Source organism: Medicago truncatula, chromosome 1 (assembly GCF_003473485.1).
Source record: "Medicago truncatula cultivar Jemalong A17 chromosome 1, MtrunA17r5.0-ANR, whole genome shotgun sequence".
NCBI lineage: Eukaryota > Viridiplantae > Streptophyta > Magnoliopsida > Fabales > Fabaceae > Medicago > Medicago truncatula.
The window spans coordinates 38,162,398-38,183,855 of NC_053042.1; the positions used below are offsets into that span (position 1 = coordinate 38,162,398).

Genomic DNA, 21,458 nt, shown 5'->3' on the forward strand with positions numbered 1-21,458 from the left:
GAAGTAAAGGATTTTTTATGGTAGTGGTGGGACTGGGAATTGTGGAGGGTGTTGGGTTATGGTGAGTTGTGACGATGCAGAGTCTTACAATCATTGTGTAGTACTTAACTTCGTTGATCAAATACTATTTTTTGACACCATCAAGAAGCAAACCTGAGAGCACTAGGTCGACTCCAGAGTCTTACAATCACTAGGCCAAGAAGTTTGGTCGTTGATGGATCTCATTTTACACTTAACAGCAGGAACTATTACTGTTAACAGTCAAAACAAAATAGGGTGAAAAGTTCAAAACTAAAATGTAAGGACTAGAATCAAAAGCAAATGTATTTGAAGTGGCTAAAAACAAATTTAAGCCTTGTAATAATATTATCTTATCTTATCTTAGTATTATCAGTAATAGTAATAATTTATGTAATAATATTAGATAATATCGATTAGTATTAACTTATATTACTTAGCCGGCAACTCTTCTTTATATCCACATATGTAGAGCTACTTCTCCCACTCAAATTGCCACACTTCAATTTTTTTTACTAAATGCAGGTGTTCTATAGTTTATGTGTTTCTATTTTTGTCTGTTTTCTATGGGAGGTGATTCCATGACAGTGTTCAACTTCACTCTTCCAACCTTCCAAACTCCAATATTAAACTATGGCCGGCTACAATTATGCATGGTTTCTACGTATCTCCATCCTTTTTGTCTTAAACATTTTGGAGTCACTCTCCAATCTTAATGAACTTAAACATGTCTTATACCAATCAAAAACCACCATGCTCCTCACTCTTCACATTCACAACCATAAACCATGTTCAACTTCTTCAAAAGATTATGCCTTCTAATATTTTTCCTCTTGCTATCCTTTGATGTTTCTGTGTGTTTATCTTCTTCACTTGGGAACTTCAAGTTTTGTTTGGATAATAACAAAATAAAAAACTTTACTGTTTTCCCTTACAAAGAACATGATCAATCCTATGCTAATGACTACTACAAAATTCTCAATTTTTCAGTTCAAAACCTTCGGTTCACGGAACCAAATATTCCTAAGCCAATAGCAATTGTCCTTCCAAAGACTTTGGTGCAGCTACAGAACAGTGTAGCATGCTGTAGAGAATTCTCTTTGGAAATAAGAGTGAGAAGTGGTGGACATAGCTATGAAGGAACTTCCTCTGTTGCTGATGATGGAACTCTTTTTGTCATCATTGACATGATGAATTTGAACCATGTTTGGGTGAATATGGAGACAAAAATAGCATGGGTTGAAGGTGGTGCCACATTGGGAGAAACTTACTATGCTATCTCTCAGGCTAGTGATGCATATGGATTCTCAGCTGGGTCATGTCCAACTGTAGGAGTTGGCGGACATATCGGTGGTGGTGGATTTGGTTTATTGTCTAGAAAATATGGACTTGCAGCCGATAATGTGGTCGATGCCCTTCTTGTTGATGCTGATGGACGAGTATTAGAACGTGCAACCATGGGAGAAGATGTGTTTTGGGCTATCAGAGGAGGAGGTGGTGGTCTTTGGGGAATTGTATATGCCTGGAAAATTCAATTGTTGAAAGTGCCACAAGTTGTAACCAGTTTCATTGCATCCAGAACAGGCACAAAAAATCATATTGCAAAGCTAGTGAACAAATGGCAACATGTGGCACCAAATTTGGAAGATGAGTTCTACTTGTCATGCTTTGTTGGTGCTGGTTTGCCTGAAGCTAAAAGAATAGGCTTATCAACAACATTTAAAGGGTTTTATCTTGGTCCCATGTCCAAGGCCATATCTATCTTGAATCAGGATTTTCCTGAATTGGATGTTGTAGATGAAGAATGTAGAGAAATGAGTTGGATTGAGTCAGTTGTTTTTTTCTCTGGACTAAATGATGGAGCTTCTGTTTCTGACTTGAGGAATAGGTATATGCAAGATAAAGAATATTTCAAGGCAAAATCAGATTTTGTAAGGAGCTATGTTCCTCTTGTAGGTATAAAAACTGCATTGGATATTCTAGAAAAGGAGCCTAAAGGGTTTGTTATTTTAGACCCTTATGGTGGGATGATGCATAATATAAGCAGTGAATCCATTGCTTTTCCCCACAGAAAAGGAAATATTTTTACAATTCAGTACCTGATATATTGGAAAGAAGCAGACAATGACAAAGGTAGTGATTATATTGATTGGATAAGAGGATTCTATTCTTCTATGACTCCTTTTGTTTCATATGGTCCAAGGGCTGCATATATTAATTACATGGATTTTGACCTTGGAGTAATGGAGCTAATTAGTTTTGATGATGATTTGGTGAAAGCAAGGGTTTGGGGTGAAAAGTACTTCTTGAGTAACTATGATAGACTTGTTAGGGCGAAGACTTTGATTGATCCTGACAATGTTTTCACCAATCAACAAGGCATTCTTCCTATGTCATTTGCTAGTTCCAATGCCAAAGAACTACTTAGTTCATAAATGATCCATATTTGTAAAAGGGTTTACTGTGTTCATTTGAATAATATGGCTTCAAAAGAAAACTAATGCATTACAGTTTGAATTGAGCTTAAATTTCAGTTTGTAATCACATCACTCTAGCATTTAACCAGATTGAAAGTTGAATATGCATATGCAAACACAATAAACTAGCTAATGATTCAGTTTATAAACAATTGTGAGGGGCTGTTAATACATGAAATTAAATTGTTCTTATACCTTTTATTTAGGTTAGAGCAAGGTTTGCCATAAGCCGGCAAATTGCTTCATTGTCAATCAACTAAATGAGTATAATATGAAGAAGTTTAGTTGAAGACAGAATACTTAAGCTACTGCATACTTTCTTCTATCTCAATAATTTTTATATCGGACCGGACATAAATCAATTTAATAGTAAGTTCATGTTAACCTTTTCTGTTTGACAAGTAGTTCATGTTAACCTGTTCCTTTTGTTTTGGCGGAGCTAACTACCAAGTTATACAAGTCTGATGTAGACAAAGTTTAAGGTATTTATTTATTTGAGTTAAGGATCAGATATTGATCCATGAACGTAGTTTAATTGACAAGGCCTATGAAACACCGATACAGACACGTACACCAGACACGACACGGAAACTGACACACCGACACCACTAATAATTTGAGAAAATCACATAATTCAGTGTAATTATACGTATCCGACACCGAGATACGCCTATTCCGAAAAATGTCCGTACTTCATAGCAGAGGATTAAGGTTCGAACCCTAAATTTCCCACTTATTCACCTTTAAATATATAGGAGCGGATTGAAGAACAATTTCTTGCTTTGGGATATAGTGAATCATCTTCATTTACGACATATTCGACTCATATATGCTACTCCATGTCTATAGGAAAGACAACAAACAAGAATGTAGCCTTTTATGGAAAAATATGGACGAAGGAGTTTTTTTCCCACCTCAAAATCACTTGAAATGTATGATTTTTTTTTTTAACTGGGTATTCTTTGTGAGCAATTATAAAGACAATTTTTCAAACAGAGCAGGTAGGACTGCAATGGGTGACAAAACTCTATCTCAAAGTTGGTCTTCAGATTTTTTGTGCCCTGGGCGAATCAAAAAAGGTGTGCAATTAGTTATTCGAACGTCTTTCTTCTTACGTTTTTTGCTGGAAAAGATTTATTCATAATCAAGTTCTTTAAAAATATATGTTCAATAGAATTAAGTACAACAAGTTAAAAAAAAATATATTTATCTATATCGTATTAACTACTAAGGAAAAATAACAATTTTAGTGCCCTTAAAAGAATGGTGTCCTGGGCTGCCGCCCCTCGAGCCCACCCTCAGGGTCACCCCTACTCTATCTCAAAAAGATTTAACACTGTTGTATTTTCATGGATGAATTTGAATCCAGAACCTCTATTAAGTTGAAAGTGAACCCTTACCATATCATTCAAGTGTTTTTGGATGAATATTTGAATTTTATATCATTTAATTTTTTTTTTTTATATAGGTCAACACTTTAAAACTTTTTTACACATGCATTCATTCAAATCATATCATATCATACAGAATTTTGTAAAGGTATTTTAGGAATCAATTTATAAAAGTGGCATTATGATATAATTTGATTGAATGTATGTGTAAAAAAAATTTGACCAATCAATTCATAAAAATAAATCTCTTAAAAAAATTCACGTCTGGGTAAAACATGTCACCTAAAAATATTTTGAAAAAGTATGTATAGCTTTTAAAAAATGTAGGATGAATTTATCAAAAAAAAAGTAGGTTGAAGAAAGTTGCTCCCAAATATGGATCACTCATGATGATTATTTTTGGTTGGATAAATTGTCAATATTTTAAATTTCCTAGTTAATAAAATAAAAATTAGTGAATAAAACCAATTATTTTTAAACATACTGGATGATTTCTTTAATAATAATTTATATGTTTTTCTTTAAATATACTCAATGAATAAAAGAAGTAATAAGATTTAAAACTTTACTTCTATGTGACCAAAAAAAACAAAATCTTCTTGCATAAAATAAGTGACCTGAATGGAAATTTATTTACTTCCTCCCCCTAGAACATTCTTTAATTTGTTTGCCTTGATTAATTTGTCTAGACTCTAGAAAGGACAAAAGATGAGAAATGAGTGAACCAAAAGAAAAGATAAACTTAACATATCAGTTGTTATATTTCTATCTAGCTCCAAATCCAAGTTTAACAAATTATTCATTCTGTTGAAATTTACAATGGCATCATCATGTGTAGGAACTCTATTTTCCTCACAAACCAAACATTTGACTGCTACCAAGGTAAGTGTAACTTTGCATTCAACAAAGAGAAGAGTTGTAAGAGCAGCTGTCACAGAAAAACTTGGAATCAAGATTGAGAGCAACCCTCCTGAGTCCAAGCTCACTCAACTTGGTGTTAGACAATGGCCCAAGTAAAAACCACATTTCTTCATTATCTTGTTACTTTTTACCTTATCAGGTTTATTATTCTAATGAAACTTTTTTCTTAAATTTTTTCTCATGCTGGTTAGATTATGATTTTTATTTTAATGAAAAAAGTAAATTTTTTTTTTTAATTTATGATTCATGCTATGTGCCTATGCTAGTTGCTCTTCTAGTCAATGAGATTAATACACTGTCGGTGTTAAAAAATTACGCCGCCAACAAATTACACTGAACCATATATGTGACTTTAAAAATAGTTAGGAGAAAATTCAAACGTTTTATTTTTATCTTTATGATTTGACGGTTATGATTGATTAACGACATAAATAATCTTTGACGGTGTGCATGAATTAAATCATATAATATTAATTTGCTCTATACTTGTAAGTTGTTAATGACTGTGTACACACATTTTTGGTGTAAATGGGAACAGATGGGGATGCCCTCCAAGTAATTTCCCATGGACATATGATGCAACAGAGACATGCTATCTTTTGGAAGGAAAAGTGAAGGTCACTCCTAGTGGGGCTAATGAGGCAGTTGAAATTTCTGCTGGTGATTTGGTTGTTTTCCCAAAAGGAATGAGTTGTACTTGGGATGTTTCTGTTGGTGTGGATAAGCACTATAAATTTGAATAAAATCTCATATGCCTAATGTATGAAGATGGAGGACTTTGATTAATTGAATAAATAGGTCTCATTTTATTTGTAATAGTGTATGTATGTATGTTAATCAAATAAAATTTATTGCACAAGGTTCATGTTAATTATATAATTCCTTTAAAAAAAACTGTAAGTTATATTCTTGTACTTATTTTACTATTTTAAGACCATAAAAATAGGTTTCCTAAATAAGTGGGACCAGTGTGAACCCAAATTTAAGGTATCACTGGATAAGTTTTTGTGGTGTTTTTACTGTTCCCTTTCAAAAGCATTCATTCTCGGATCAAGCATTGTTCTAAAAAAAAAAATTGTGGTGTCTCTGCTTTTTCTAATCCATGAGACCAAGCAGCGCAATTTTTGGTCAAGGACTATTACATACCTTATAATTATATTTCAAATATACGTCCAATTATAAGCTTCTTGTCACATCATAATATTATGCTTAGAATTTGTTTACACTAGTAGAGATTTTGAAACAATACACTAGCAACTATTATAACAAACACAAATATATAACATTGCTGATTTTTATCCTTAAACTATATTTGTGAGACACAAGACATCATTAACAACAACAAAAACAACAGTAACAGAAAAGGAAGAAGAAGAATAAGATGTCAGGCTCAAAAGATCCATTAGTGATATCATTCGGCGAGATGCTCATAGATTTTGTTCCTGATACATCTGGTGTATCCTTGGCTGAATCTTATGCTTTCATCAAAGCCCCTGGTGGTGCCCCTGCCAATGTGGCTTGTGCTGTGTCCAAACTTGGTGGAAATGCTGCCTTCATCGGCAAGGTTCTTAATTACAAGCATTTCCCATTTTACTATCATGTTTATCGATTATTTTCTTTATCATATATACTTAAAATGAATGCGGATGGGAGTTGACAAATCTAGTTAGACCTTCCGCTTGCCTTAGCTGCGATTTAGGTTCAAGTTTCCCCATTGATAGACTATACGTAAATATTCACTGAGGTTATGGTTTTCTGTGATATTATATGAGGACGTGTCTAATCTAAAGTACATTTTTCTGAGTAAATATCCAATATGGTCATTGAAATTTATAGGACAACATCAACTTAGACTCAACATCGTCAATATTCCAAAATGATTTCTAGAATTGTAAAATGTTAATTAGTATTATAATTCTTGATAGAACTCATAATTGTGATTTGTCCCTCAGTTGTAATCTGTTATCAAATCTATCTCGGATTGACCTTATTGACTCAATTTCAAATACATCCTTACATTATCAATGGCTCAACAAATTTGATTACCGTCTTGCAATTTCAAATATCAGATGGACCAGATCGATACGTGATATCTACTCAAATATTTCCTAACAAAATTAATGCAATGATTGCAATGTGACAGGTAGGAGATGATGAGTTTGGAAGGATGCTAGCTGACATCCTGAAGAAAAATGGGGTGAATACAGATGGTGTTCTTTTTGACACAGAGGCAAGAACTGCATTGGCTTTTGTGACATTGAGGAAAGATGGAGAGAGGGAGTTCATGTTTTATAGAAACCCTAGTGCTGATATGTTACTGAAAGAATCTGAATTGAAGATGGATATGATTAAGAGTACAAAGATATTCCATTATGGATCCATTAGTCTTATTTCAGAGCCATGCAGATCTGCTCATATGGCTGCCATGAAAGCTGCTAGAGAAGGCGGTGCTTTGTTGTCCTATGATCCAAATGTGAGGCTCCCTTTGTGGCCTTCTGCTGATGCTGCTAGGTCTGGAATCAAAAGCATTTGGAATGAGGCTGATTTCATCAAGGTACAATAATTGGTTTGAAAATTTCACAACAAGTACTTATGGAAAAACACAATAAGAAAATCAACTTGTAATTCCTTATGGTAATTTTTCTTGTAAAAGAATGCACATTTTTTTTGCCAGAATCTGTAAAAGTGGTTGTATTAAAAAACTGACCATTTTCTATATAGGTAAGTGATGATGAAGTTCAATTTCTTACACAAAAAGATCCTGAGAATGAAGAAGTTGTCATGTCTCTGTGGCATGACAAGTTGAAGCTGCTTATTATCACTGATGGAGAGAAGGGTTGTAGATATGTCACTAAGGTATTGTCCATCCAATCCATATTTTGAAATATTCCTTTTTTAGGTTAAATCAATTCAATAAAGCATTTAGTTAATTGATCATTAGTGGTTGATTTATGCACCTTAATGATGTTGACTATACTTTTGTTATCCCATTCAAGAAGATTATTTTTATCTATTCACAAATAGGGCATATTTGAATTGACTTGTTTGAGCTTATCTACCGACATAAGCCCTTGTAAGACTGTTTCGGACAATTTATATAAACAACTTACTAGATGTTCTTAAGTTGCTTTCATCTTATTTTCGTAAGTTCTTCATAGTAGCTTATGAAACAGTTTATAACTAGCTTCACAAAAGCTTATACTAAAAGTGCTTACTTAAACTGTATATTGAAATGTGGCCGATATTTGAGCTACAATTCCTATTGTAATCTTAAACTATTCATCCATCATTGGAAATATTGTTTGAATGCAGAATTTTAAAGGAAGGGTAAGTGGATTCTCAGTGAAGGCAATTGACACAACTGGTGCTGGTGATTCTTTTGTTGGTGCACTTCTCAGAGATGTGGCAAGAGACACTTCTATATTTGAGGTATAGTTTCTCTCTCTAGTGACAAAAAAAATACTAATTTTGAGTCTAGGCTTTGTAAAAATTATTCTAATTTTTTGACATTTTTCTTTGCTTGATTGAATTCAACATGAAGGATGAACCAAAATTGAGAGAGACATTGACATTTGCAAATGCCTGTGGAGCAATGTGTACAACACAGAAGGGAGCCATTCCTGCACTTCCAACTGCTGAAGAGGCTCAGAAATTTATTTCCAGCTCTAAAGCCAAATAAGAACTTGCAAATGCTTTGAAATTTGATGATGGTCCAGAGGACTAGCTATATTCATTTTCATTTGAGAGTTTTTTCCTTTAATAAGACCTTCATACAATGACTTATAAAGTGTTGTTTCTATTTATGAATAATAATAAACAACTTATTTTTGTTTCTTATCATAGTTAGCACTAATAACATAAAATATTTTATTATATTGTGCAAGTTAATGAAACAGGTTAGAGCCTAATATATATAAAATAAAACAGGTTAGAGTTCGTGTGGAAAATCTTGACATTATAACACAACACAGAAGACAATATTCAATGACAATATAATACTTTCAACAAATATCAAACATAAAAAGAGAAGTTTTATAGAGACACAAAAAACCATTACAATACCCATTACAACACTAGACACACTAAAAAAAAAAAATCTAGACACACTAGAAGAGTGAAGACTATATCCATCACAACAACAACAACAACAGTAGCAACAAAAAGACCCATTATGACACCGACACACTTAAAAGAAAACTAGACACACTCATTCATCATCGAACAAGTGACTACATCCATCACAACAACAAAAACAACCAAGATTTTGATGAAATCTCTTTATTCAAACAAACACGGAATTAAAAAGCAATTTTCTTTCTATGACAACAATATTGATGATATTTCAAAGCTCATTGTTATTAGCCCCATCATTGTTGACCTTGGGTGATTTCTCATTCTCCTCATCAATGCTAACAACTCTAGTACTTTTAATCTGATCATGAGACAACTTATTAAGTGTCAAAGTAAGAACACCATTTTCTATCTTAGCCTTCACAGAATCCAAATCAGCATTTTCAGGCAATCTAAATTGCCTCCAAAATTTTCCATATGATCTTTCAGCTCTATGCCAACGATCACCTTTCTTCTCCACTTCTTTCTTCCTTTCTCCAATAACTCTCAGCACGCTGTTCTCTTCCACTTCTATCTTTATCTCATCTTTTCTCAACCCTGGCACGTCCATCGTTATGACATGTCCTTCTGGAGTTTCCTTCCAGTCTACTTTAACCGGTGACAGTGTCATTGCTGGTTGGTCTTTCTCAACTCCAAAGGAGGTTTGTTTCATGACGCAAAATGGATCTGGGAAATGATCGGATAAGAGAGGGATGGGGGAATCCATGGATGGTATTGGTGAACCTTTGGTTTTGGTACCAGTAAGAACAAGCAAGAAAAATGGTACTAGTAACATGTTGAGTTGTTGTAGCCTCATTTCTAGTATATTAAGGTACTGATGTTTGTTTCTTCAATTTGGTCTTGTTGCATATATAGGTTGTAATGTGGCATTGTTCATAGGCAGTTGCAACTGCTAGATAGACAAGTAAGAAGGTTGATGTGAGTTGAAATTCATGCAAAATTACTGAGTAGAAGTGGTAGTTTGGTACCACATACAATAAAAGAGGCATGTCAAGCATACGAAAATGGTGAGTTGAGTTGAGAGGCACATATTAACACACTACTTTGTACTAACTTTGTACTCCCCTTACATTTTTGGTTTCATGTATGTACTCCCCTAAGAAATAATTTAACACGGTACATATTTATTTATTTTATCTAATTAAAAAAATACGTAACACCGAAAATAAGATTACAGTCTTTTTATTTTTTTGAAAGAAGATTATTGTTAAAAGTTATTTTTTGAGCAAAATATAGTTAAAAGTTAAAACCCGTGAAATTGAAATCAAAATGTCGCGAATTGGGTATTTTGTTTTTGTGCAAATTGGGTGTTTTTTTATTAGGCTTTTCTTTTAGGAGTTTTTTTTTTTTTTTTTTTTTTTTTTTTTTTTTTTTGTCTTAAATGAAGTGGTAATCCAATGAAATTAAACTTACAAACAACTGTGAAGTCCGTCACGACGTCCGGCCTTGAAATTTTGACATTTATCGGTTGAGCTAGGACTTTTAGACGTTATTAGGAGTTGTTTTATTAGGTGTTATTAATATTTTATTTCTTAAATTTATAAAATATTTTTAAAGGTCCGCTTGGTTCAAGAGTTTTGGATGGGAGGGGAGGAAATATTTTTAATTTGATGTTTTGGTTCAATTTTTAGAAGGGTTGTGAGGGGAGCAAAATTCCTTCAAGATCCACTTGCTTCCCCCAAAATCGGAGTTTTTTTGGAGGGGAGAAAATCTCATTAAAATTTTATTGCATCGAAAAAATTATTTTTAAATTAAATTAAAATCTCAATATTATCGTTGTAACAACTTTTATTATTATTATTGGGTAATAATATTTTGTAATAAATTTTATTATTATTAGGTTATATTATGCTTGTAACAACTTTTATTATTATTAGGTTATATTATACTTGTAATAACTTTTATTATTATGTTATCTATTAAGTTATATGATCTAGCAACAACTTTTATTATTATTATGTTATCTATCACTCTTATTTGTTATTTTTTTTTTAGTGTCATAAGTAATAAGCAATATAACTTATTCCACCACAAAAAATAAAATAAAAGAAATATATATATATATATATATATATATATATATATATATATATATATATATATATATATATGGGGTAGGATACACCAACTAGTTTTTATTAAAGTGTGTTTTAACAAAGATATAATTAAAAAGTTGCTAAATACACCTTAAGGTGAATATTGCTAAAACACTCATTCTAAAAAATAAGTGAGTGTATGTTAGCAACTCCTATAGGCATTTGCTAGAATACACTCACCCACTTATTTTTTAGAAGTTGTGCTTTAGCAAGTTATAACTAAAAAGTAGTTAAATACACCTTAAGGTGTAGCTTCCTGAAACACTCCGACATAAAAACTAGCATCATTCAAACCAATTTTTAATTGACGGGTAGTTTTGTAAGTTTATTTAATTGATTAAGAAAAATAAAAAATCCCTTCAAATAAATTTCTTATTTGTTACCTAATTATACATAAACAAGTTACGGCCTTCAATAGCAAATTAATCTTCTACAATTTTGATTCAGAATTGAGCATGAAATTAACTTGTTAACGTTTATGAGAATTTTCTTTTTATGACTATTGAACCCCGTTCATAAAACACAAGTCTGATTCCAAATTTTAGAAAATAAAATACAAGCTTCCAGTGAATTTTTTTTGAGAGAAGCTTCCAGTGGATTTAAAAGTGTTGAATTTCAGACCCGTTTCTAGAGTTTTACAGGCCTTAGGCACAATATGAAAAAAAGGCCCTTACATAATGGATCATAATTTTTTTAACTCATTGTTGTGTTTTTTTGCTTTTCATTTCGTTTTTTTATTTTGCTTTTCACTACAAAATAAAGGAAAAAGATAGGTAGACACCTTTTTTCATACACCTCTTATGTACACTCCCATGTGTTAGGGGTATTTTAGTAATTTTACATCATATCATCACCCTTTTTCATATCTTCTTTCAATGTTTTTGCCACGTGTCACAAATGTGTGTGGATGTAAAAGGGTGTATGCCACCTAAGGTGGTTTATGTATAAGAGCTCCAAAATAAATGTTTTTTTTAGACAACATCTGAAAATAAATTAAATATTCTATATACACCAAAACAAAATAAAAATATCGTAGAAGTAGAGAAAAATAGCACATGTGAAGTAGAATGAAATTTTGGCACCCTATTTTCAACTAAAATAGAATTTGCTTTGTTACGAAAATTATCCCAATTTCTTGAATAATAAATATCGTCGATATTTTTAATATTAGTGAAGCACATTATTAGGAGTAAAGGGCCCAAAAAAATATCACCAATTTCTTCGATAATAAATTTTTGAGCATATTATCAAGAACAACCAATTTTTTTTATAGGAGGGTGTATATAGAAAATTTTGTGTTACATGGGATATATATAGCAAATCTCACTAAAAGAGCCAAAAATACTAACAGATGTCAGCCCATTCCTTTATCATGTCAAAGTTTGGACCTTTGAAGAGAATTCTTCTATATATACCCCCCGAAATCCAAATATTTCTATATGCACCCCCTTACCTTAAATTTTTTTTTTGGGCCCCCTAACGGCATGGGCCCTAGGCCGTCGCACTCGCGGCCTATGCCTAGGGCCGGCCATGGTGAATTTATTAGGTAAAAAAACGTGACCATCGCTGCTATTTAGTACAGAAGATTGAGTACGAAATTTGACGAAAATAGCTTTCTTAACTAATATTACAATTATTACAAGAGTCCCACTTTCCACAATACATGGGGTGGTTGGTTAATATTAATTTTTAATAAAAATAATAATCATACAACAGTGCTGCTTAATGGAATACATGGTTTGTATGGTTAAAAGCAATCTATTAACATATTTGTTAGTATCCGTCTTCAATTTTTCCGTACTACTAAGCATTACTCAAAACGTGAAATAGCTTCAGTGCTGTGCAAAAAATAAAAAGGGACTAAAAATTAATAGGGATTAAAAACTTAATTAACCCTTTTGGGTTAATTAACCCAAATTTACACAATTAGCCTTTACTTGAAACTATTTTAAAATTGTAACAAATGATTTTTTTAGTAATAAAAGAAGTGAGAGTAGGCTTGCTAACTTACTCCTTTACTTGAAACTATTTTAAAATTGTAACAAATAATTTTAGCAGCCCCCTTATATATATATATATATATATATAGAGAGAGAGACAGGATCCGTTGACACCAGGTGTCAACGTATTCGTTGACACCAAATTTCAACCGTTGATTTTATTTGATCAAAGGATAATAATAAAGTCCATATTCTATTTACTGTACATCCTTTTTCTCAATCACACACTAACAAAGACCATCTCTTCCATGGACAATTCTTTGCTACTGGTCACTTGAGATCGTCATCCACAAACTTAAAAGAATCAAATAAGTTCCACAACATTGGATCCTTTCAAACTTAAATTATAACTTTCAAACTTTATATTCCGTAAAAAAAAAGACTTTCAAACTTTATATATATACATTGATTGATTGGTCAATAGATCTTACAAGAAAAGCTCTCAAATATTGAATTTTAATGGAGTAATTATCTCAGTGGTTGAATACACGTTGGGGAATTTTAGTCACAAATATATGCGTTGATACCAATGGATTATTAAGATGAAACGGAGGTAGGCACATGTATTTAGAAAAGCAAAATCAGCTCTATCTTAATTGATTTATGAATTTATTCTTTCAGCGGCATCGTGATTTCTAGAAAATTGGAAACATGTTCATATCAAACTTATGAGTTTTAATAAAATTGAACCCTGTAACCTAGATTAAATTGCTTACAGAAAAATCAAGATTTGTTCTTTTGGATATTAATAGCGGCGATTATGTTTCTATAATTAAGAAGAAGATTGAAAGAAATGATACATAATAAATAGAAATGTGGCATTATTATTGGCCTTTGATTAAATAAAATCAACGGTTGAGATTTGGTGTCAACGAATCCGTTGACACCTGGTGTCAACGGATCCTGTCTCACATATATATATATATATATATATATATATATATATATAATATGATACGTTGAAAAGTTCATACTTCAAATCTTGAAGCGGTATTCTTCCATCCAAGACACAAGACCTTCCTTAGTTCACTCAAATTTCTCGACAACGCTCATTTGGATTTCTTCATCTTCAAGGCTTGAATTGAAGAACTCTCCCATCTCAATCTCCAACCATCCATCACTTCTTACATTAGGACGTTGCAATCCTAATACTTTGTTACGTGGCCTCCTCGCACGATGGGGGCACCAGCCATAACATTTACAAAAAAATTGCCTGACACGATGTTTCACGTTCGGATCCAAACAGACAGATTTAGTGCTGCTATGTCCACCTTCAACACCAACGGATAAATCCATAGGTTCATTATCAAATCCGTATGCATTAATCATCTTGAACACGAGATAAGCCGCATACTGAGTATTTGGGGACAAGGAAAGAGTGTTAATCATCCCACGAATTTCAAGCGAGTACACAAGACAAAGCTTAGCAACTTCAGGAAACATGTAAAAATTGCAAAGACAAAGAATACAAGAACTGTGAAAAAAAAGTTGAAAGTGATTCATATTATCACATATGAAGTATATTTATACAAGTGTAGATATAATAATGCATATTCATCAAGTAAAGTTTGGAAGCTGTAAACAAAGCATAACTAAATTATTTCAAGCGTAACTTTGATTATGATAAACTTATTAGGTTTACTGCAGCTTTGTCCTTAAGTAATTTCCTCGCCTGTTTTAAATTTTCACCTCCTATAAATACTGATCCTTAATGTTAGTAATGTTCTTTTTTTTACATTTTACGACTCATTTTAAAACTAATAATGTTGCGAGATTTGGCGTGGAGAATCTCTTTTTCCATACCTTGTCTGATTTGAAGGAAGATATAAAATGAGGTTTGTAACTGATTTTCATCGATATGAAAGGTTAACGAAAGAGTCCTCAGCAGATGTTGAATAGTTTTAGACATATCTCTTTGTTGAAATTTTTTTAGCTCTTATCCTTCAAAATTTATATCTTTTATTATTTGACTCAACGAGTTGAGTTTGAAAACAAAGAAATAAATTTATCTAAATAAAAATTAGAGACTAATGAAATCCATAAATGTGTATGATAATGTCAACTATAACTTGTTTGTAGATTTATTTCATCTCAAACTTATTTATAACCATTTTTTTTAGTTTATTTTAGTAGTTAAAAATTTAGGTGAGTTGGACTCCAAAGGCTTATCAAAATTAAGTCTTAAGACTCAAAACTCAAAATATTTACAGAAATATTTATCATCCACTAAAAATATTTTCACATCTACACCACAATCTTATGAATGAATCAACTCCTCACCAATTAAACCAACTTTCATTAACTTAAGTTTTTATATTTAATTGATTGAATTTAATCAAATCAATATTAACTAGTTCATGAACCTTTAAAAATAAAACTAGTTCACGGCTTCATGCACTTTTAGCTTATATGACAAGTTAAAGCTAAGTTGAGTGAGCTCCCTATATGTGTGCTTGTGAACTTTATAAAGCAATTTTATTTTTGAGTTATCTTTAACAGGATACATTAGTCGAAAAATGAATCAGACTTTAAATAAATGCAAGTAAATTCAGATAAGATAAAAGTGTATTTGTATGAAAGAATTTTTAAGTTAATTTATGTGTAGAGTGTATTTCTATATACATTTTATTGTTTGAATGATAAATTTTTGAAAGTTCATAAATTTAGTCCCACAAAATTTAAGAATGAACCATTTTATTAACCTATTTAAACATAAATTTAGAAATAAAAGAAATTCATATGAAACATTTAAACTTCTTAAAATTTATATTTTTCAATAATTTTAAAAGAGGTTAATGTCTATGTATGGCACTTGGCAGAACCATGTTTGTTATAAGAAAATGTTTCATTCACACCATTTTCTCCATACACATAATGTACCACCCTCACGTGAGAGTGCGTGAGAGACAAAAAAATTATTATTTTTTTTTTTTTTTTATGAGTCGAGACCACGTGATACGTGTCATAACTGTGTGTGGATGTACAAGTGGTACATGCCACCTACCTATAGGTATCAATGTATCATTGCTCATTCTTATAACACACGAAGCCTCTGGAAGAGCTTGGAGAATTCTTGCACTTAGAACCAACCACCATTCTCTTCTCCAAAACACCATACTAATCTCGAACATTCTCAATCTATCTACGATTATGTCACTCCCATTTCACTCTTTACCATCCATATGTCATTTATATGAATCTTCAAGAACCATGCATGCAACTTTTTACAACCTATAAATATAACATACCAGCAACTTAAAAAAAAAAAAAACATCAATACCACAAAATATACTCCATCATTTTCTTCCCTAAGCAACACAACATGAGGCTAGAACAACTCAACATGTTACTCGTACCATTTCTCTTGCTTATTCTTGTTGGTTATTTTCCTTCTAATGCAAAAGGGTCACTATTACCATTCATAGATTCTCCCAACACTCTCTTATCCGATCTCTGGTCTGATCGTTTCCCCGATCCATTTCGTGTCTTAGAACAAATCCCCTTTGGAGTTGAAAAAAACGAACCATCCATGTCACTGTCACCAGCTAGAGTAGACTGGAAGGAAACTCCAGAGGGACATGTTATAATGTTCGACGTGCCAGGGATAAGAAAAGATGAGATAAAGATAGAAGTGGAAGAGAACAGGGTGTTGAGAGTGAGTGGTGAAAGGAAGAAAGAAGAAGAGAAACAAGGTGATCATTGGCACAGAGTTGAAAGATCTTATGGAAAATTCTGGAGGCAATTTAGATTGCCAGAAAATGTTGATTTGGACTCAGTTAAGGCTAAAATGGAAAATGGTGTACTTACTTTGACACTTAATAAGTTGTCACAAGATAAGACTAAAGGTCCTAGAATGGTTAGCATTGCTGAGGAGAGTGAGCACCCATCTAAACAAGAGCTTTGAAATAGTCATGTGATTGTGATATTATAGTATTGTAGCAGTAAAATTGCTTTTTAATTACGTGTTTGATTAGTGATAAAGGGTTTCACATGTGGTCGTGTTTGTTTTGAGTCGGTTCTTGATAATGAGCCACTTCCAGTGTTGTTAAAGGCTTTATTATCTCTTAATGAATGAAACTAGTTGACTTGTGTGTCAATAGGCATCGAACATGAATTAGTTTATTTGTGTTTATTTACTGTGACCGTCAATAATCGTGGATGTTTCAACCATTTAACATCATATTAATTAAATAGGTATCCTCATTGCAGAGTATAATATTTGGATGTCAATAGAGAATGATGGCTATGGAAGCACCTTCTCTTTACTTTTTGTGAACTTCATTCAATAAATCATAATGAAATAAAGAAAATTTTGTTGAAATGTAACGATATAGAATGATTTGTATGACATATTGTTAGATTGGATGTTCAAAACACTGGATTCGATAAGAAATATTGTTTTAAGTTGGTACTGATATGTGATTACGTTCAATGATGGTTTGACGGATTGTGTTAAGCATTTGGCATAATAGAGATTTCAAAATCATTCAGTTTCGATAGAATAAATTCAAATTGTCTATGAAAAGGTAAGATCAAAGGTTGAAGACACGTGAGAGCATATTAAGACATATGTCGAAGACTTTTAATTTATGGTTGTTATTTACGGTTACTTATTAATTATCTATATATAGAAGTTTTGAATAGGAAAAATAAGGGTCACAAATTAGAATACTGTAATCTTTAAGCTCAAAGTATCTAAGTTACGAGTGCATATCTTCTAGTGAAACTTTTAATGGAGAAAGTGATATGAACATTAGTACCATTCAATTAGTTCAACGTTGAGGCCCTGCATGGAGTGATGGAAAATAAATGACTTAGATTTTATTGGACTCTTCAATTATAGAAGAGAATCTGCTCCACTAAGTTACATTGAGAATGTATGTATGATTTGATGTATTAGTCTACATTTATGTAATTATAATGCTTTTTTTGTTTTATTTTATTTTTTGGTACAATTCTTTTAATTTGTTTTACTTTCATTTCTTATATTGTATTTCTTTTAATTCTGAAAACCTGGATGTTAATTAAATAATTTTATAAAATGAGTGATGTAGATAAAGGGTACCATTCAAACTGTCAAAGTGTGGTGCTATGTCGGGATGGTATAACATAAATATTTGTGAAGGTAGAAAGAGTCACACATCAATAAATGGGTTAAGAGGTAATATATGATTCCAATCTCGATGCCATTATTACTTTTGGCTTAAACATATTTTTTATCTCCTAACTCTTTAAAAAAAACCACATTCGAGCTCCTAACTTTACCCCTTTAATATACCGTGACTTTTCCATATAAATTTATTTGAATAATAACACATGATGCGTCCAACTCATTCAGATAAGGGGCCACATGGACGATGATCTGGTCAAAATCAAAGAGAACTTCAAAGTTGCAAAAAGGATAAAGTTATGCAATACAAACTTATTATAAAAAATAAAATGAAAAACTTATTATATAAAAAAAAAAAAAAAAGGCGAGTACAAATAAATGCATGATCGAGCTTGGTATAGAGTGCTAATATTTGTGTCTCAACCAAACACTCACAATCATTTTGTGTTCTGGCCACTCCTCTTGTGTGTGGTACCAACACAAACACTGCATAGTAATTTAGCATGATCAATCTCAACTCACAAAAATCTTCTTCTTACTCGTCAATCCAGCAGTTGCAAGTTGCAACTTCCTATGAACCATGCCACATTACAACCTATATATGCAACAAGACCACCAATTCTGTTCCACCAAATTGAACAAACAAACATCACCACCTTAATATACTAGAAATGAGGCTACAACAACTCAACATGTTACTAGTACCATTTTTCTTGCTTGTTCTTACTGGTGGTTTTCCTACCAAAGCAAAAGGTTTGCTACCACCTTCCATGGATTCTCCCAATCCTCTCTTAGCTGATCATTTCCCAGACCGATTTTGCGTCACGGAACAAATCCCCTATGGAGTTGAGATAGACCAATCAGCCATGACATCTATAGTAGATTGGAAGGAAACTTCAGATGAACATGTTATAATGATTGATGTGCCAGGATTTAGAAAAGATGAGATCAAGATAGAAGTGGTAGGGAACAGCGTGCTGAGTGTGATTGGAGAAAGGAAGAAAGAAGTGGAGAAGAAAGGTGATCGTTGGCATAGAGCTGAAAGGATGTATGGAAAATTCTGGAGACAGCTTAGATTGCCGGAGAATGCTGATTTTGATTCCGTGAAGGCTAAGGTGGAAAATGGTGTTCTTATTTTGACACTTAATAAGCTGTCCCATGAATATCAGATTAAAAGTATTAGAGTTGTTAGCATTGATAAGGAGAATGAGAAATCAGGCAAGCTTAATAATGATGGGGCTAATACCACTGAACTTTGAAATAAGCTTTTTAATTCTATGTTTGGTTTGAATAAAGGGATTTCACCTAGGATTTGGTTGTTAGTGTGATGAAATTAATCACTTGTTTGATGGTTAGTGTTGTAGAGGGTTTAGTTGTGTTTTGTAGCTTTATCTTTTATGTTTGATACTTCTTGAATTGAATGGTATTTTTTTTTTGTCAAGGAATATCGTCTTTATCCTATAACTCTTTGAATTATGATATTATTTGTCGTTTTGTCTTCATTATTTTTTATATATATATGATCGATGATCATATTAGCTCCAAGGTGATGTTCCACAAATCATATTTACAAATTAATATTTTTTGGGTAGTAATCTTCACCCATTAACTGATAGAGTCGTTGTCTTAACTAATTTTATTTGTCGTACATTTTTACACATTGATATGCAGAAATTAAAAGCAACAACCAGTTATTGATATTTTTATACTTTAATGGTTTTGAATTACTCTGAAACACTCTTTAAACATTCTAAATTAACTAATTACTTCTCAAAAATGTCAAATAGTTTAATTTTTAATGCACTAAAAAGTGTCTTAAAGACACTCGTTGCATTTTCCAATAGTTTAATTGGAATCTCAAACCACTGATCAAAACTGTCACATATATTCCATGATCATCCGTATAGATTATGTTGCTTACAACTTGTTTGCATTCATTTACACCACCAAGTCTCCTACAAGATATGTTATGTTAAAAACCCTTGGAAAGTCATGGTGAGACAACTTACATTTGAAACACATTTTATATAAAATCCCAAATATACTCTATCAAAAAGCCTCGCTACTTTTTCTTTCTTACTTTTACTCTGTTACCTCAAACCTCCACTGGAAGGATATGTTGAATCATAGAGATTGCACACATTTAAGTGGTTAAATTTGAAATGTGTTCTCATCTATGAAGCACGGATACGGATATGGACACGACACGGATACTGACATGCCGACACAGCTAAATTTTTTAAAAAACTACATAATTCGGTGTAATTATATGTGTCGGTATCGTATCGGTGTCGAACACGACACATGTCTAATACGTTGACACGTCTTATCTGAGGAGTCTCCGTGTTTCATAGGTTCTCACAGACCTCTAGAGCTTTACGTGATCACTTGCTGTTTCTCACTGTCTTTAAATTATATATAGTAAGCCAATGTTTGGATCTATGCTAGCATTGCCTTTCTGGTGTCCCAATGTCCCTATAGTCCATATATATGCAAATCCATCATATTGGTTATTAACATCCTGATAACTTGGATTGGTTTGATGAACTTTTTTTTTTTTGTCAAGAATTGATGAATTTTATATACTTTATGCTAATTATATATTTTAGAAATTAAATTAGAGAGATCGTGATAATTTAAGGACTAAATTAATGATTTATTCCTTATTTATTTTGAAAGTTTAATCACATATTCTCATTCTTTGTTTTTCTCTTGTTGTGTTGCCAAATAGATTTCACAAATAAAAAGTTTTCAACAAATGTTAATAGAGTGGTTTGATTTGGTTTCAAAGAATGCGGTTTGGATGTTAATAGACTATATTGACAGAATGTTAATAGACTAGATTAGTGGTTTTCGAAGAATGTTTTCTCCGATACCTTAAAAACAACCCTGGATTTGGTCTTCTGTTTCCTAGAAATTCAGTATTTATGAAAAATTGTATATTTAGTGCATTAAAAATTAAACTATTTAACTCTTTTGAAAAGTAATTAGTTACTTAAAATGCCTATAGTTAAAGGGTGTTCGGCGTTAGCAAGACCATTAAAGTATAAAAGTATCAACAATTGGTTGCTAAAGTGTAAAAATGTACGACAAATAAAATTGGGTTACAACAACAACTCTATCAATTAATGTGTGAAGGTTACCACTTACCTCCCAAAAAAAAATTACGTGTAAAGGTAGTTTCTATAAAAGTATTGAGAATGATTTGTGGAACATCACCTCTTAGAGTTAATATGATTATGGGTCATATAAAAAATAATGAAGACAAAATGACAAATAATATCATAATTTAAAGAGACATAGAGTAAAGACAA

The 21,458-nt window shown here is 32.1% G+C and overlaps 7 protein-coding genes across 7 annotated transcripts; 5 read left to right on the forward strand and 2 right to left on the reverse strand.

The window, feature by feature from the left end:
• Window positions 1-420: 420 nt before the first annotated feature.
• LOC25484495 (reticuline oxidase) lies at window positions 421-2,546 on the forward strand. Its single transcript, XM_013613338.3, has one exon. The coding sequence runs from the start codon at window positions 807-809 to the stop codon at window positions 2,451-2,453; it is 1,647 nt and encodes a 548-aa protein (XP_013468792.1). The 5' UTR covers window positions 421-806; the 3' UTR covers window positions 2,454-2,546.
• Window positions 2,547-4,569: 2,023 nt separating this feature from the next.
• On the forward strand, window positions 4,570-5,681 carry LOC25484496 (uncharacterized). The gene is made up of 2 exons (XM_013613339.3): window positions 4,570-4,899; window positions 5,346-5,681. The coding sequence occupies exons 1-2, from the start codon at window positions 4,706-4,708 to the stop codon at window positions 5,548-5,550; spliced, it is 399 nt and encodes a 132-aa protein (XP_013468793.1). The 5' UTR covers window positions 4,570-4,705; the 3' UTR covers window positions 5,551-5,681.
• Window positions 5,682-5,827: 146 nt separating this feature from the next.
• Window positions 5,828-8,644, forward strand: LOC25484497 (probable fructokinase-5). The gene is made up of 5 exons (XM_039828737.1): window positions 5,828-6,371; window positions 6,951-7,361; window positions 7,529-7,663; window positions 8,120-8,236; window positions 8,349-8,644. Exons 1-5 carry the CDS (start codon window positions 6,189-6,191, stop codon window positions 8,484-8,486), a joined length of 984 nt encoding a protein of 327 aa, XP_039684671.1. The 5' UTR covers window positions 5,828-6,188; the 3' UTR covers window positions 8,487-8,644.
• Window positions 8,645-8,818: 174 nt separating this feature from the next.
• On the reverse strand, window positions 8,819-9,855 carry LOC25484498 (22.7 kDa class IV heat shock protein). Its single transcript, XM_013613341.3, has one exon. The coding sequence runs from the start codon at window positions 9,732-9,734 to the stop codon at window positions 9,150-9,152; it is 585 nt and encodes a 194-aa protein (XP_013468795.1). The 5' UTR covers window positions 9,735-9,855; the 3' UTR covers window positions 8,819-9,149.
• A 4,205-nt stretch (window positions 9,856-14,060) lies between these two features.
• LOC25484499 (F-box protein PP2-B10) lies at window positions 14,061-14,477 on the reverse strand. Its single transcript, XM_013613342.1, has one exon. It carries the CDS (start codon window positions 14,475-14,477, stop codon window positions 14,061-14,063), a length of 417 nt encoding a protein of 138 aa, XP_013468796.1.
• Window positions 14,478-16,130: 1,653 nt separating this feature from the next.
• On the forward strand, window positions 16,131-17,131 carry LOC25484500 (22.7 kDa class IV heat shock protein). Its single transcript, XM_013613343.3, has one exon. The coding sequence runs from the start codon at window positions 16,357-16,359 to the stop codon at window positions 16,936-16,938; it is 582 nt and encodes a 193-aa protein (XP_013468797.1). The 5' UTR covers window positions 16,131-16,356; the 3' UTR covers window positions 16,939-17,131.
• Window positions 17,132-18,662: 1,531 nt separating this feature from the next.
• LOC25484501 (22.7 kDa class IV heat shock protein) lies at window positions 18,663-19,585 on the forward strand. The gene has a single exon (XM_013613344.3). It carries the CDS (start codon window positions 18,816-18,818, stop codon window positions 19,401-19,403), a length of 588 nt encoding a protein of 195 aa, XP_013468798.1. The 5' UTR covers window positions 18,663-18,815; the 3' UTR covers window positions 19,404-19,585.
• The last annotated feature ends 1,873 nt before the right edge of the window (window positions 19,586-21,458 follow it).

Excerpts from the sequence above, each read along its gene's own strand:
- LOC25484501 (XM_013613344.3), top strand. The coding sequence starts at position 18,816 with ATGAGGCTACAACAACTCAACATGTTACTAGTACCATTTTTCTTGCTT.
- LOC25484498 (XM_013613341.3), bottom strand. The coding sequence starts at position 9,734 with ATGAGGCTACAACAACTCAACATGTTACTAGTACCATTTTTCTTGCTT.
- LOC25484497 (XM_039828737.1), top strand. The coding sequence starts at position 6,189 with ATGTCAGGCTCAAAAGATCCATTAGTGATATCATTCGGCGAGATGCTC. Across the intron at positions 7,362-7,528 it reads ATGAGGCTGATTTCATCAAG|GTAAGTGATGATGAAGTTCA; the intron begins GTACAATAATTG and ends TTTTCTATATAG. Across the intron at positions 8,237-8,348 it reads GAGACACTTCTATATTTGAG|GATGAACCAAAATTGAGAGA; the intron begins GTATAGTTTCTC and ends TTCAACATGAAG.
- LOC25484495 (XM_013613338.3), top strand. The coding sequence starts at position 807 with ATGTTCAACTTCTTCAAAAGATTATGCCTTCTAATATTTTTCCTCTTG.
- LOC25484499 (XM_013613342.1), bottom strand. The coding sequence starts at position 14,477 with ATGTTTCCTGAAGTTGCTAAGCTTTGTCTTGTGTACTCGCTTGAAATT.
- LOC25484496 (XM_013613339.3), top strand. The coding sequence starts at position 4,706 with ATGGCATCATCATGTGTAGGAACTCTATTTTCCTCACAAACCAAACAT. Across the intron at positions 4,900-5,345 it reads GGTGTTAGACAATGGCCCAA|ATGGGGATGCCCTCCAAGTA; the intron begins GTAAAAACCACA and ends AAATGGGAACAG.
- LOC25484500 (XM_013613343.3), top strand. The coding sequence starts at position 16,357 with ATGAGGCTAGAACAACTCAACATGTTACTCGTACCATTTCTCTTGCTT.